This window comes from Tupaia chinensis, unplaced genomic scaffold, assembly GCF_000334495.1.
Source record: "Tupaia chinensis unplaced genomic scaffold, TupChi_1.0 Scaffold000063_1, whole genome shotgun sequence".
Lineage (NCBI taxonomy): Eukaryota > Metazoa > Chordata > Mammalia > Scandentia > Tupaiidae > Tupaia > Tupaia belangeri.
Genome location: NW_006159521.1, coordinates 463,579 through 478,074, shown reverse-complemented (window position 1 = coordinate 478,074; position 14,496 = coordinate 463,579). Strand labels below are relative to the sequence as shown.

The following is a 14,496-nucleotide window of genomic DNA, read 5'->3' as shown; positions in this document are numbered from 1 at the left end:
CGCCGGCCCCCCCCGTGACAGGCTGTGGGGTCCCTTCTCGCCGCTTACTGGCAGCAAGGAAAAACGGCGCTGGCGGTGGCCGCCCGCAGCAGCCACATCAGCCTGGTGGACATGATCATCAAAGCGGACCGGTTCTACCGATGGGAGAAGGTACGGAGGCCTGTGCTTGGTTTCTCCAAGTTGGAAAGGGAGCGGCGTCGGCTCCAGGTGGAGCTGGCTTTGAACCCCAGCCCTGACCCATTCTGTGGACCCTCAGTCTCAAGTGGTGGCAGCTCCTGCGTTGTGGTACCACCATGGTCGTTCATGAGGGTCTGGCGGTCGGTCAGTGCCCAAGCACACTGGGGCAGACAGACTGAGATCTGTGCATCGTGGGGAAGATTGTGGACATTGTTGACAGGTGCATGCACGCCTGCAGGCGGTGGTGCACACACGCAGGGGGTCGTCCACGCCTGCAGGGTGGTTCCATCCCACTGTCATCTCTGGGTGACTGCAACTCCTGCTTGGATTGTTGTATTCAAGCACCTTTCTGAACCCAGAAGGAGAGCGTGTGGGAATTGACTAGTGATGTCTGCCATGGAATTGGGCGAGAAGAGTGGCAGGATTTGAAGCCATGCATTTGCCATTCCCGTCTCCAGCAAATGGGCGTGGGTTGGGAAGGGTTTGGAATCTATAAGGGTTGCTTTTATTCCCAGAGAATAATTTTTGCATTTAGTTCAACTATCAACGTTAATATTAAATTTATTAAGTTATACATTTGAAATTATTAATCTTATTATTCTACTTACACAACTAGTAAATTTTGACAATCACTTTCAAAGAAGCCTTTGATTAATGTTTGGCCCCCTGTTTAAACTTGGGTAATTAAACTATTTTTTAAAATGAATTATCTTATTTAATTTTATTTATTATTATTATTTTTAATTTGCCCAGAGAGAAAGAGGGAGAGAGAAAGAGAAAGAGAGGGAATGTGAGACCTCAGGTCATCAGGTCTGGGACCTGAACTGTGGTTAGCCACATGGGAGTCCAGCACCTTACCCACCATGCCACCTTCTGGTCCTGGTAATTAAGCTATCTGAAACATTTTAAACTGGCCCAGCTCCTTTGCCTAGTGATTAAGGAAGCCAGATCCCACATGGCCAACTGTGATTCAAGTCCTGGCCCCTGCAGCCTGAAAAACATGCCTAGTTGTGTGCATATGTGCCCCAGGTCCAAATAGGATGGAGACATGGAGAAGACTGCAGCAAGACCAGGCCCTGGGGTGCTTTCCTCCCTCCCCTCCCTGCCTCTCTGTGGCAAGCTTCTTCTTTTAATTCCTTAGTCAATTAAAACGAGAATTTAAAACTGGGGGACCAGTGGTGGTGTGGTGTTTAGGGTGCTGGACACTCCCACGTGGCTGAGTACGGTTCGAGTCCCAGACCTGGTGGCTTGCTCTCTCACTTTCTCTCTATAGTCAAATTAAACAAAAAAAAAAGAAGAAGAAATAAAGTTAAATAAATAATTCTTTAAAAAAAGATTTAAAACTTAGTGAGTACATTTACTATAATAGATTTTTATTTCTCTTTTTTTTTTTTTTTTTTGAGAGGTTTTTGCTATAGGGAGCATGCACTCACCAGAGAGGCAGAGAGACAGAAAGTGAGAAATCACCCCCCAGGGGGGAAGACCACGCTGCAATCCCTTTTCCATTCTCCTCTTGGGATTTTGGACATACATGCACATGCGCCCAGCGTGAGTTTTAAGCCACTGGGTCTGGGACTCGAACTGCGGTCGACTACATGGGAGTCCAGCAACATAGCCATTACGCTAACTGCTGTCTTGAACATTCTTTAAAAAATTATTTATTTAATTATATTTGTTGTTATTATTTAATTTGACTAGAGAGAAAAAGGGAAAGTGAGAAAGCAAGCTGCTAAGTCCAAGACTTGAACTGTGGTCAGCCATGTGGGAGTCCAGTCCTTTGAACTTTTTTTTCTTTTTTACTGCCAGAGAAAATGTGTACTGACAAGAGAGAGAGGAAGAGAGAGAGAGAGAGCGAGAGCGAGCATCCCTCGTGGGGTGTGGTCACACTGCAGTCTTCTTCCCTCCATTTCTCCATCCTGTCAGAATGTGGTGTACTTATGCACACATGCCTACCATGTTTTCTTTTTTTTTTATTTTAATGATCAGTTATTTAATTAGGTTCTTGACAAAAAATTTAGAACACGAATTTGTGAGGATAAACTTCATTTGTAAGGTAGCCCTGTAGCTGAGGAACAGCTTTGATTTTTGGTAAAATTTGAGTCACAGCTTTCTGGTCAACCTTGCGCTGCTCTGAAATCTTGTATTTTTCTTTCTCTGTGTCAAAGATCTCACCTTCCTGGTGTTTCTTTTTCTTGAAGTGAGCATTGGTAAGGTGCTTTGGGATTTTTACTTTGCTAATATCAGTTTTCATGGAGGTGGTGATGACACATTTCTGGTGTGTTCTACGCAGTGGAACTCTATTGAGAACTAGCAGTCCAGTTACAAGAAGCAAGCCGCTGCTCAGCTGCTTCAGGAAAACCACTGTCTTGCCTCTGTGGCGCCCAGTGAGGATGATCAGAATGGTCCCAGGAGTGATGCTGGCTCGCAGCTTTCTCACTTGCTGAATGAAGGTTTTTTTGCCATGGCTCAACAGCTTTCGAGGCACATCTTCAGTAGGATAATACCTAGGCATTTTGTGCAGTTTAACCACCCCGGTACCGCCATTCTTGTCTCCAACAACTGGTTTTGTGACAGTCACAAGGACCTTCTCCTTTTTCTTTTCGATCCTGGATTTAGTGGCCGAGTATTTCCTCTTGTACGTGGCTTTCTGGAATATTTGGCAGATCGGGAGTATCTGCCAATGCCCCGGACTAGGACTAGGTTCTGGCTGCAATGGGGCTTCCTCTTCTTGGGCTTTTTGGCCTTGGGGTCACCCTTTTTAACCTTGCCACTGGCATCAGCCTTCTTGGCTTCAGGTTTCCTCTCCTTAGCATCCTGCCTCGTAGCTTTTCACCTGCCCTCTTGTGTAGTGGGAGAGAGCTCCTACCATGTTTTTCAAGCCATAGGGGCCAGGATTCAACCCGTGCTCAGCTGTGTGGGATTTGTTCCCTTTACATTGCTCTTAACTGCTGCTATGGACTGGGCTCCATCCTGAACTTTTTTTTTTTTCTTTTCTTTCTATAGGGCACATGTGCTCACCAGAGAGAGACAGAGACTAAGAGAGAGGAAAAGAGAAATCATCCCCCAGGGAAGATGGCCACACCTCGATTCCTTCTCTAGTCTCCTCTTAGGATTTCGGGCACACATACACACGCACCTGGCATGGTTTTCCTTTTCTTTTTTTGGAGACATTTTTGCTATAGGGCACATGCGCTCACCAGAAAGACAGAGAGAGACAGAGAGACAGAAAGTGAGAAATCTCCCCCCCAGGGGGTGCTGGCCACGCTGCAATCCCTTCTCCTCCATTCTCCTCTCAGGATCTTGGGCACGCATACACACGCGCCTGGCGTGAGTTTAAGCCACTGGGTCCGGGACGCGAACCGCGGTCGACTACATGGGAGTTCAGCGACATAGCCATTACACTAACTGCTGGTCCCCTGGCATGATTTTCAAGCCACAGAATCTGGAACTCAAACCATGCAGTCAGCCACGCGGGATCCAGCACCTTAACCTCCACGCCATCTGCTGGCCCCCGTCCTGAACTTTTTAACAACCAGAGCTCCATCCATGCCCTCTGGGCTGAATGTATACTATTACATAATGCACTCATAATAGCATATATTCTCGTTTTCTGATGCGTTCTGCATAGGGAAGATTCTATGCAACGCCCTGCTTGCTGGGACTCTGTAAGCCTGACTCTTGGCCTGCCTGGCTCTCGTGTTTTGCTGTCAATCTGCTCACATCTGTGCTGCGTGAACTCAGAGTAAAGGGAGGCAACTATCAGAGGCATTTGGGAAGGCTTCCTGGAAGAGGTGCACATGGTAGTCTTTTGACTATGGCAGTCGGCTTGAGGGGGGGCAGGTGAGAAAGGAGTTCTGGATGGAGCAGTGTGAGTAATCCAGGTTCCAGAGCAGGCCATGGAGTCTGAAAGCAGAGTAGTGGGCATTGAGGCCAAGGACAGGCCTTCTCTGGTGCCCAGGCCCCCCGGCAGAGGTCGTAACAGGGGACTGGAGGCCCGACTTGCCTGCAGGATCATGAGGGAGACCCTCGCCGGGGGTGCCCTCCCGCAGGTCCTGCAGTGCTGGGGTCTGCCTGCAGGACCACCTGTCGTGCACCGACTCCAGCAGCCCCTCTGGGAAGTGCCTGACCTTTAAGCAGGACCATCGGCAGGAAACGCAGCAGCTGCGTTCGGTGCTGTGGAGACTGGCCTCCAAGCACCTGCGGCCCCACGAGTGGACAAAGCTTGCATACTCCTGGGAGTTCACCGAGGACCACGTTTGCGCCATCGAGCAGCAGTGGACAGGTACCATCGTGCCTCCCCACCCAGAGCAACCCATGGACAGAGGCCTGGGGGACTCGTGCTCTCTTATCTTTGCATTGCCAGAATGCCCATGTATTCTCCAGAGAGACAGAGAGGTGGAGGAGGAGGAGAAAGCACCCCCTTCGGGGTGCTGGTCACTCTGCAAAGCTTTTTCCCTCCATCTTTCCATCTTGCCAGAAATTTGGGTGCATGTGCCCAACTGTTTTTCAGGCCAGCCAAGGCCAGGATTTGAACCGCAGTCGACCATGTGGGATCCAGTTTCCTTTAATCACCAGGCCATGGGGCCAGCCCTGTGTGTTCCGTTTTCTGTGCTTCTGGGAAAGAGCCTGCCAGCCCACAGCCCAGCCACGTCCCATGGACAACACGCTGCGTGCTCTTGCACTCCTCAGGGCTTTGCCCGGCCTGCAGGCCCTGCTCTTCCTCCCCCGGCCTGGGAATGCCACACTCCGCAAATGGCCTGAACCAGAGCCATCGTTGGCTCCCTGCACTAACGCCATCCCCAGGGACGAGAAGAGGGCCTGCTATTGTCACCATTTAAGATCTATTTGGCAATTTTGGCTCTGGCACCAAGGCATGAGAAAGAAAGTGATATGGGGCCAGGAGGTGGCATGGTGTTTAAGGCACTAGACTTCCAAATGGCCGACTGCAGTTCAAGTCCTGAACCTGGCGGCTTGCTTTCTCACTTTCCCTCTCTTTCTCTCTGGCAAGCACATGTGTCCTATAGCAAATTTAAAAAATAATAATAATAAATAAAATTTAAAAACTAGAAATAGGAGTGGAAACACTGGAAAGGAAGAGAATCACTAATTTCAGATGCTGTCGTTGTATACATATGAAGTCAGAGGAACCAGCCGAAAAACTCTTTGAATTCATCATTTGTTGAAATGGCTAAGTATTTGAGAATGCCATAGTGTTCCTCTGTACTATTATTATTATTTTTAAAAGAATTATTGTATTGGGACCCGCAGTTAGCATAATGGCTATGTTGCTGGACTCCCATGTAGTCAACCGTGGTTCAAGTCCTCGACCTGGTGACTTAAACTCACGCCGGGCACATGTGCGTGCGTACCCAAGGTCCTGAGAGGAGAATGGAGGAGAAGGGATTGCGGCGTGACCATCCCCCCTGGGAGGTGATTTCTCGCTTTCTGTCTCTCTGGCTCGCTCAGTCCTTCTGGCGAGCGCACGTGCCCTATAGCAAAAAACAAAAACAAAAACAAACAAACAAAAAACAACAAACCTCTCAAAAGAAAAAAGAATTATTTTATTCAACTTTATTTATTTTTAATTTTGACCAGAGAGGGGCAGAGTGAAAGAGAGAGGGAAAATGAGAAAGCAAGCTGCCAGGTCTGGGCCCCACACCATGGTCGGCCATGTGGGAGGTCTAGTGCCCCCAACCACCACATCACCTGCCAGCCCCCCCTATGTACTATTATTAAATGGCCAAAAATATATAGAATCAGGACCAGCAGATGGCATAGTGGCTACTGGACTCCCATGTAGTCGACTGTGGTTTGAGTCCCAGACTCGGTGGCTTGAAACTCACCTCTGGGCGTGTGTGTGTATGTGCCCAAAATCCCAAGAGGAGAATGGAGGAGAAGGGATTGCAGCATGGCCATCCCCCTTGGGGGGCGATTTCTCGCTTTCTGTCTCTCTGGCAAGCACATGCACTCTATAGAAAAAATATCTCAAAAAATATATAGAATCTTTTCAAAGAGTTTTCATTTATAATGGTGTGTGTGTTTCATCTGGAAACTCTTAGAAATATGAATGACATATGTAAATAAAACAAGAGAAGTTATTTGATTAAAAGAAAACTTGGGTAATTGGAATCTACTTTCTGGCAGGAAGAATTATTGTATAGATATAATTTTTTTATTCAATTAGAATAAGATTTTGACTCAATTTTAATCAAATCAAAACAGAAGATTTTTGAAACTTGACTAAAGGAGTTTACAGTTTGAAAGAATAAACAGATAATATATGAATGACTGTTACGGAGGAAGGAATAAAGAGGATCTAACCCAATCATACTCCACCTTTTATAAAATAAAGCTAAAATAAAAAACATAAAGAGCTACCTGACACAAAAATAAACTGATTAATGGAACACAGCAGAGAGGCCAAGAGTAAAGTATTATAGATAAGAATTTTCATACATAATAAAGGGGCCCTTGTAAATTACAGGGGTGGGGACAAAGATGAATAAATGATCTTTAGACACCTACTGGGTTATTGGAAAAGTCATGACACATGTTTGTGTTGGAAAACAGAAAGTTATCATGACTTTTCGGATGACCTAGTAGATCAAGCAAACTGTGGCCACACCAAGGGCAGCACCATGAGAGAGTGCCTGCCCAGGGCCCAGAGGGGGAAACCAGAAACCAAAGGAGCATGAAGGGACCGAACTGGCTTGGATGGTTGTGGCCGAGTGTCTGGGTCTGGGAGAGCAGACCTAGTGCCAGGGCCTACTGACACATTAACCTGCCCACCACCTGGCACTGAATTGTGTGGGCAGCTATTTTCCAAACACGGGGCGTATTGGAATCACCTGGGAAGCTTTAACACCACTCGATGCCTAGGCTGTACCCAGACCCAAGTACATCAGAACCTCAGGGATGGGGTAGGCCCAGGTGTCGATCTTTTCTGATGTTCCCAGGTATTTCTGATGAGCAACTGAGGCTGAGAGCCCTGGGTGCAGGAGACAGAACATAGCCAGCTGCGCTCTGACAGGCTGGCTCCCACCCGTAAACAGGGCTCGTAGCAGCAAGGCCCGGATTATCGTGAGCAGCACAGTGGTGTGTGCATTGTGCGTGACAAATGCCAGTTCTTCCTTTCTTCACAGTGACACCAGCAGGGTAAATGGTGGCTGTTTAAGGGGAAACCCTGGAGCTGGGAGGTTCTAGGGACCGAGACACACACTCCTACCCCACCCGATCTGAGAGCTTGCTCCTCCTCTCCTGTCTCCATCTCTGCGCCTGGTGGGTTTTGGCTCCTTCCCATCTGCGCGTGTTCAGAAGGTGGTACAGAGTGACCAGGACACGTGCTCTCGTAAGGCGGCCTGACTGGATTCCTCTGCTGCTGTGTCTCCCCTCATGTCTTCAGGTTCCAGGAGCTACCAGGAGCACGGCCACCGGATGCTGCTCATCTGGCTGCACGGCGTGGCTGCGGCTGGCGAGAACCCCAGCAAAGCACTGTTCGAGGGCCTTGTGGCCATTGGCAGGAGGGACCTGGCTCGTAAGAGCATGCCCAGTTCCTGCTCAGGAGCTTTGGAGCCCCTTCTGGAAGGAGGCAGGGCCCTCCAAGGCTCACCTTGTCTGGAATGCTGGGGTGCTGGCTCTGGACCTTCCAGAGTGCCCGTGCTGGCCCTGCCTCCCTCCTGAGCACCAGCTGAGCCTTGGGTAAACCATAGCCTCCCTATCAGTGCAGTGAGGGTGCTGACCCCACGAGCCCTACGTCCGTTGTGGCCCCCAAGGCCACCGATACTGTAATCTCCCCCTCACCAGGCCTCTGCACCTTGATTCCCACCCCTGCACCCCCAGTTTGGAATACGGCTAGAACAGCCCTAAACTTCTTTTCACAAAGACGAGCACATCTGAGCCCAGACGGCTTCCTATGAGCTCAACCAGCCGGACCTAGCCCAGTTAAACTTCTGAGGCTGCGCGGCCTATTCGAGTGTGCCAATCCTGCAGGCCTGATTTGGGATTCAGAGCGTCCCGTGGAACCCCCGGCGAGAGGGATGAGGTGTCCAGTACTGATCCCTCATTAACAGCGATACCCGCTCCTGCTGTGAGCACCGACATGTCTGTGGATGCGGTGCTTGTGGGGCAGCCCTGATACAGGACGGGGGTCTAGGCGGTCGCTGAGAGTTATGGGCAACAGCAGCGCGGTGCTGAGGGAAAATAGCAAGCCCCGGGGCAGGTGCAGTGGTCGTCCCGGAGTTATTACAGCCAAGGAATCACAGCCAAGGAGGGAAAGCAAAGTGGCACTTCAGGGTGAAAGATCAGCATGCCTTCTTTCTTTTTCCAAAATGTTCTTTTCCCCTTCCTTAACTAATTATTTTATCATCATCATTATTATTTAATTTGCTACAGGGTACACATGCTCACTAGAGAGAGGCAGAGAAAGTGAGAAAGCAAGCCACTCGGTCTGGGACTCAAAACATGGTCAACCATGTGGGAGTCGTGTCCCAACCACCATGCCACCCGCCGTCCCCACTCCCCAAGATGTTCTTAAATACAGTTGTTACATCTTTTAGCACAAGCTCTGGCAGGCAATCAAAACATAAAGCCAGCCCTGGGAGGCAGAGCTGAGGTAGCAGGAGCCAATGGGAGCCCTGTCTTTTGCAGAAAGCCTCAGGAAGAAAGCAAACGCAGACCCGAGCGCCCCTAGGCAGTGCACAGCCATGTAGCCACCGCAGTGGGACCTCCGTGAGGGGCCACCGGAACAGAAGATGACCACCAGCTGAGGACTGTTTGAAAGTCACTGTTAGCAGACCTCCATCCAGACGCTTTGAAGACAGAGACTCGCGGTCATGCAGAGACCAGAATGGGAATGTTTGTTCTTTTTGTCTGTTCTTGAATTTGCTATAGGGGGCATGTGGTGACCTGAGAGAGAGAGCGAGCGAGTGCACATCTCGGGGGATAACCACGCCACAATCCCTTCTCTTCCATTCTCCTCCTGGGACTTTGGGCACACATGGCTGGGGTGTTTTTTCGAGCCAACGGGTCCGGGATTTAAACTATGCAGCTGGCAATGTGGGAGCCACCTGCTTTAACCACTACACCACCCCACGCGCTGGCCCCAGCTCGTCATCCTTTTCATGAGGACTGGTCCCGGCCTGGTTCCGGTTTGTAGGTGACCCCATCCCACACACGTGGCTCTTTGCAGCTCAGTTCATGTTTACCTCCAGTGCTTTGGAACCTCACAGCTGTCCCGAGGTGCCGGGGCATCTGACAGGTAGGACGCTGAGGCTCTGCGGAGAGCAGCAGCTTGCCAGCCTGGGTCATGTGGCTTACTGGGGAGGTCCAGCGCCAAACCCAGCTCTCTTCGCACCCCACACTGGCCCACAGGCTCCATCCACCTCCTTGGCACCTGACTGTCCTCCTTTGTTCGCTGGTTTTAAGGATGCCATACTTGGGCCGGCAGGTGGTGTGGTTAAGGGCGCTAGATTCCCACATGGCTGACCACACTTTGAGTCCCAGACCTGGCAACTTGCTTTCTCCCTTTCCCTTTCTCTCTCTCTCTTTGGGCAATTTTTAAACTAATAACAAATGGAATTAAATACATAAGTAATTCTTTAAAAAAAAAAAGAATGCCATATTTTGAGCAGGTGACATAGTGGCTAAGGCGCTGGACTCCCATGTGATTGACCACAGTTCGAGTCCCATATCCGGTGGCTTGAAACTCACACTGGGTACATATTCTTGCATGCCCAAGATCCTGAGAGGACAATGTAGAAGGGATTGCAGTGAGACCATCCGCCTGGGGGGTGATTTCTTGCTTTCTCTCTCTGGTGAGAGCACGTGCCCTATAGCAAGACACTCAAAAAAAAAAAAAAGTATGCAGTATTTCCTCCACATCTGCTTCTGTCCAACAGACACATTTGTATCTGGCACACACTCTCATTCCCCCCTCATGTTTCATAAACTTTGCCAAGTTCTTAAACATTTTATTGATATTTTGAAATTATTTCAGACTTACAAAGAAGTTGCAGAAAACGTACAAAAAACTTCCAAGTAGTCTTCACACAGCTTCCCCAAACACTAACATTCTGCATGACTGCACAGGATATCGGTACGGGTACGGAGCTATTAACTCACCTTCAGATCTTGCTCAAAGGTTGACGGTTGAGACACTCATGTCCTTTTTCTAGACCAGGATCCAGCCCAGGATCACAGGTTGCATTTAGCTGTCATTCTTCTCGCTCTCTCTTAACTTTGCCCGAGAGCACAGGATCTCATCAGATAGAAGGAGAAAGCACCCTCAATGAGGCATGGTTATGTTACAACCCCTTCTTCATTTCTCCACCCATTCAGGATTGGGGGCATGCACACACCTGCAGCCAGCATGTTTTTCAAGCAGCTGGGGCTGGGATTTGAACTGTAGTCAGCTGTGCAAGATCCAGGTCCCCTAACTACTAGCTGCAAGGCCAGCCTTCTCATTTTGCATAGCTTCATATAAAGGGCCACCTCTCCGGAGAAGCATGTCTGGTAGCTTTCTGCAGTCGGTGGCAATGTTCCATTTTCTGCACTGCCCAGTCACCTAGTACTGTCACCACCAGAGCTGACTCAGTGCTTCAAGTGTGTCCAGAGAGACAGAGGAACTGGAATTTTTTTAAAAACAGTACTTTTACTGTTTGTTTTTTAAATGATGTATTTATTCATTTATTTTAATTTGATCAGAGACAGAGGAAGAGAGAGAGGGAGAAAGTGAGAAAGCAAGCCACCAGGTCCGGGACTCGAACTGTGGTCAGCCATGTGGGAGTGTCCAGCACCTTAACCATCACGCCACCTGCTGGTCCCCAAGGAACTGATTTTTTTATTTAATTTGAAATGTAAACAGGTACCTGTGGCAAGTCACGACTACACTAGCACAGCCAGCCTGCAGTTTGTTTCGCGATGCCAGGAAGCATGGCTTCTGGGGCTCAGCCGCCTAGGTAGGAGAGTGTGACTCCAGGTCAATGGGACTCTAGAAGCTTCCTGGCTGCCCAGAATGGGAGGCCATCTGTGCGTGATAACCTAGAAGTCCAGCCTGGAAGCGGTGTCTAATGTGAGCTCTGCTGCATCTGGCATAGCCATGGGCAGTGTAGGAGCCCACACCTTAGCTCCTGAAGCACTGCCTGCTGGAGCCGAGACCTGCCCAGGGCAGAGAATTGAAACCGTTGAGAGTGGAAAGGAGCTTCAGCCAGCACACGTAGCAGACGGGGGCAATATACTGTCTTCTGAAAGGCAATTTGGCATCATAAATGACAATAAATTATAAATAATTTCTTCCTGGGGCAGGGGGTGCTTTCTCACTTTCCTGCTTGCTTTCTCTGTCTCGTGTCTGGCAAGTGCATGCACTGTCCAGCAAATTTAAAAAATAAGGGAAACTGTGTGGTGGAAAACAGTATTTGGGAACTTTGTACGATTTGCCCAATTTTTCTCTAAAACTGTTCTGAAAAATAAAGTCTTAAACTAAAAGTAATGTTATAAAAAGAAAAAGCAGTTTTTAAATCAACTCATCCATTATTCTATTTGGAAGAAGTATTTTGTATCACACGGGACTTAGATCATTTTGGGAGATGAATCTGACAATATGGATTTCTAGGTTTTTTTCTGAGATGATAAAGCACATTCTTAAATACAATAAAATCAAAGTGTTGAACTCTCTCTTTCCAGTTCTTTTCTTTGGGAAATCTAACACAAAGTTGCCAAGCCAGACAAGCTGTCACGGATTGGCTCTGAGAGAGCACAACCACTCTGTTCCCCACCACTGGTCAATATTAATGGCGGGTGTTCTCAGCCAGCCAGTCTGCTTGGAGGGGCACAGCGATGTGCAGCCAGCACTTCTTACCCTCAGTCGCTTATGGCCTCCGAGGACAGCGTGTGGTCTGTAAGCCTGGTCGATGGTACGTTAGTGTCGTCCCACCGTCATCCCGTAATTATTGTCGAGTGGTCAGTGTTGTAATGGCTGGGTGCAAAGCATGGTGGGATTGATTCTTTTTCAGGGAGGATAGGAGGAAGGATCTGAGATGCTCATGGTAGACAGGTGCGGAGCGGACTGTCTAAGCAAAGAACACAGTCCCTTCAGTGGCACAGCAGTAGAGATGGATCCACCCGGGGACCGATGTGGCTGGAACAGGGAGCAGGGAAGGATGGGGAGAGATGCGCAGATGGGATGTGAGAGGGCTGCAGAGGGGGTTGGAAAGCTGTCCCCCATGATAAAACATTTAAGTCTCAGTTAATGCAGTGAGAACGGGACAGGGGAGACTCCCTCCTTGGAAACGTCCACCTGCCCCTCCTTTCGGAGTCCTGACCTTGCTTATTAGGACGCTCCTTGCTTCCGGAATGTGAGTATTTCAATGTCTTTCTCCACGTTTACTTACTTGGTTTACTGTTTCTCCCTTCTCAAGATGTATACTCATAAGCTATTCAAATAGACCCTGGGGACCAGCAGTTAGCGTAATGGCTGTGTCGCTGCATGCCCATGTAGTTGACCACGGTTCGAGTCCCGGACCTGGTGGCTTGAACTCACGCCAAGTGCATGTACGTGCGTGCCCAAGATCCTGAGAGGAGAATGGAGGAGATGGGATTGCGGTGTGGCCATCCCCCCTGGGGGGTGATTTCCTGCTTTCTGTCTGTCTCTTTCTGGTGAGTGCATGTGCCCTATAGCAAAAATCTCTCTTAAAAAAAAAAAAGACTCTGTAAGTTTATTCACGTCTATGCAAGGTTGTCAAAATGTTCATGGAGAATGTGTATTATGAAAAAGCTAAGCACGAGGGCCAGCAGATGGCGTAGTGATTAAGGCACTGGATTCCCAGTTGGAGTTCCAGACCCAGCAGCTTGAGACTCATGCCAGGTGTGTGTGCTTGCATGTGCACGGTTCAGAGCATCCCTTCTGGGGGAGTGATTCTCACTCCCTCTCTCTCTGGCAAGTGCACGTACTCTATGGCAAAAATCTGAAAACAAAACAAAACAAAACAAACCCACAGAACATTGATATGTTAGAAATGGCTTTAAAATAAGGCATTGATGGGAGTATGTGTGGAAGAAATAGGGTATTCCTTGATCAGAGACGAAACAAGACTGTCCACAAGTTAATACTGTAATTTTTGAAGCTGTGTGAGTTTTCTCTACTTTATATGTTTAAAAATCCCCACTCAGGCATGCAAAGTACCTGGTACACAGCAGCAGCTCCAAAAATGATGGTTACTTCATTTCACAGTAAGCGAATCATGCTTTAGGGAGATTTAAGTCATTTACCCAGAGTTACACAGAATCGGCAAAACCACGAGCTGCTCCTCACCAGTCCTACGCCTCTGTAGCCCGGCGGGCAGCAACGGTAATTGTGGACACCACTCAGTGAAACTGAATTTTTATTCCAAATGAAATTCCATTCATAGAAAGACAACAGTGAACACAACAACTTGCCTAATTGGAAATGAAAAGCAGTTGATTTGCAAGAGAGCAACAGTCGGTGTGGGCCTTGGCACTCTGATGATTCCACCCAAGAAAGCATAAAAATAACAGGGTCCTGACACGCAGTCTGGAGGTGTGGCATTTACAGCAGATGCCGCAGAAAGGAGGGAGGAAAAGGAAAGAAAGAAAAAGAGAAGGGGAAAAAACCCCCACAAAATCCCAAACCTTGGAAATGAACATTCACTTGAGAACACAGTGGTGAAGACTTTTGGTAGCAAAATTTTCACAATTCTTAAAATGGGAGTCTTCAAAAGTCTGTCTTCAAAAGCTGGAAAAAAAAAAGAAATCTGAAGAGGGAATAGTTACACTGGCTTAGAAGAGCTGCCACCTGTCTGAGGTGACAATCAGTCCTGCTTCCAAAACACAGTGAGAACCGGTGAGCCTGCTGCGCCTGCGGGAGGGCTGGAGGCGGCGACGGGCGCTGGGTCTGTCAAGGCTGGCAGCGGGCGTCGCGGCTACTGCTCCTCCTGGCTGATGCCGAGGCTGCCTTTCTGCACCTCCAGCTCCTCGGCACTGACCATGGACGGATCAATAGCTGCGTATTTGGTTCCATGGAATTGTAGCAAATGGATCTGGAGAAACAGAACCGTCAAGTGGATGTTGTCTAATACAAAAAGTTTGGGAGGAAAATGCCACATAGATTGAAATGCTTGGTACTTGTAAAGTTACAAACTAATACATACTAAGCAGAGAAAACTGGTAACTGTAGAATGAAGTTAAAGGTTTAGAAACTACAATTTAGGGGACCAGCAGTTAGCGTAATGGCTGTGTCACTGGACTCCCACGTAGTCGACTACAGTTCGCGTCCTGGACCCGGTGGCTTAAAACTCACACCGGGTG

At 48.6% G+C, this 14,496-nt stretch overlaps 1 protein-coding gene and 1 pseudogene across 1 annotated transcript in view; one reads left to right on the top strand and one right to left on the bottom strand.

The window, feature by feature from the left end:
• The window catches only part of ANKDD1A (ankyrin repeat and death domain containing 1A), a 39,135-nt gene extending 30,043 nt beyond the window's left edge, over positions 1–9,092 (top strand). Inside the window, exons 13-16 of the mRNA XM_027766071.1 lie at positions 55–150; positions 4,255–4,459; positions 7,580–7,711; positions 8,824–9,092. Coding sequence (XP_027621872.1) covers positions 55–150; positions 4,255–4,459; positions 7,580–7,711; positions 8,824–8,885 — 495 coding nt within the window. The 3' untranslated portion in view covers positions 8,886–9,092. The remainder of the gene's footprint in view (positions 1–54; positions 151–4,254; positions 4,460–7,579; positions 7,712–8,823) is intronic.
• Positions 2,192–4,192, bottom strand: LOC114004802 (60S ribosomal protein L6 pseudogene; annotated as a pseudogene).
• Positions 9,093–14,496: the final 5,404 nt, after the last annotated feature.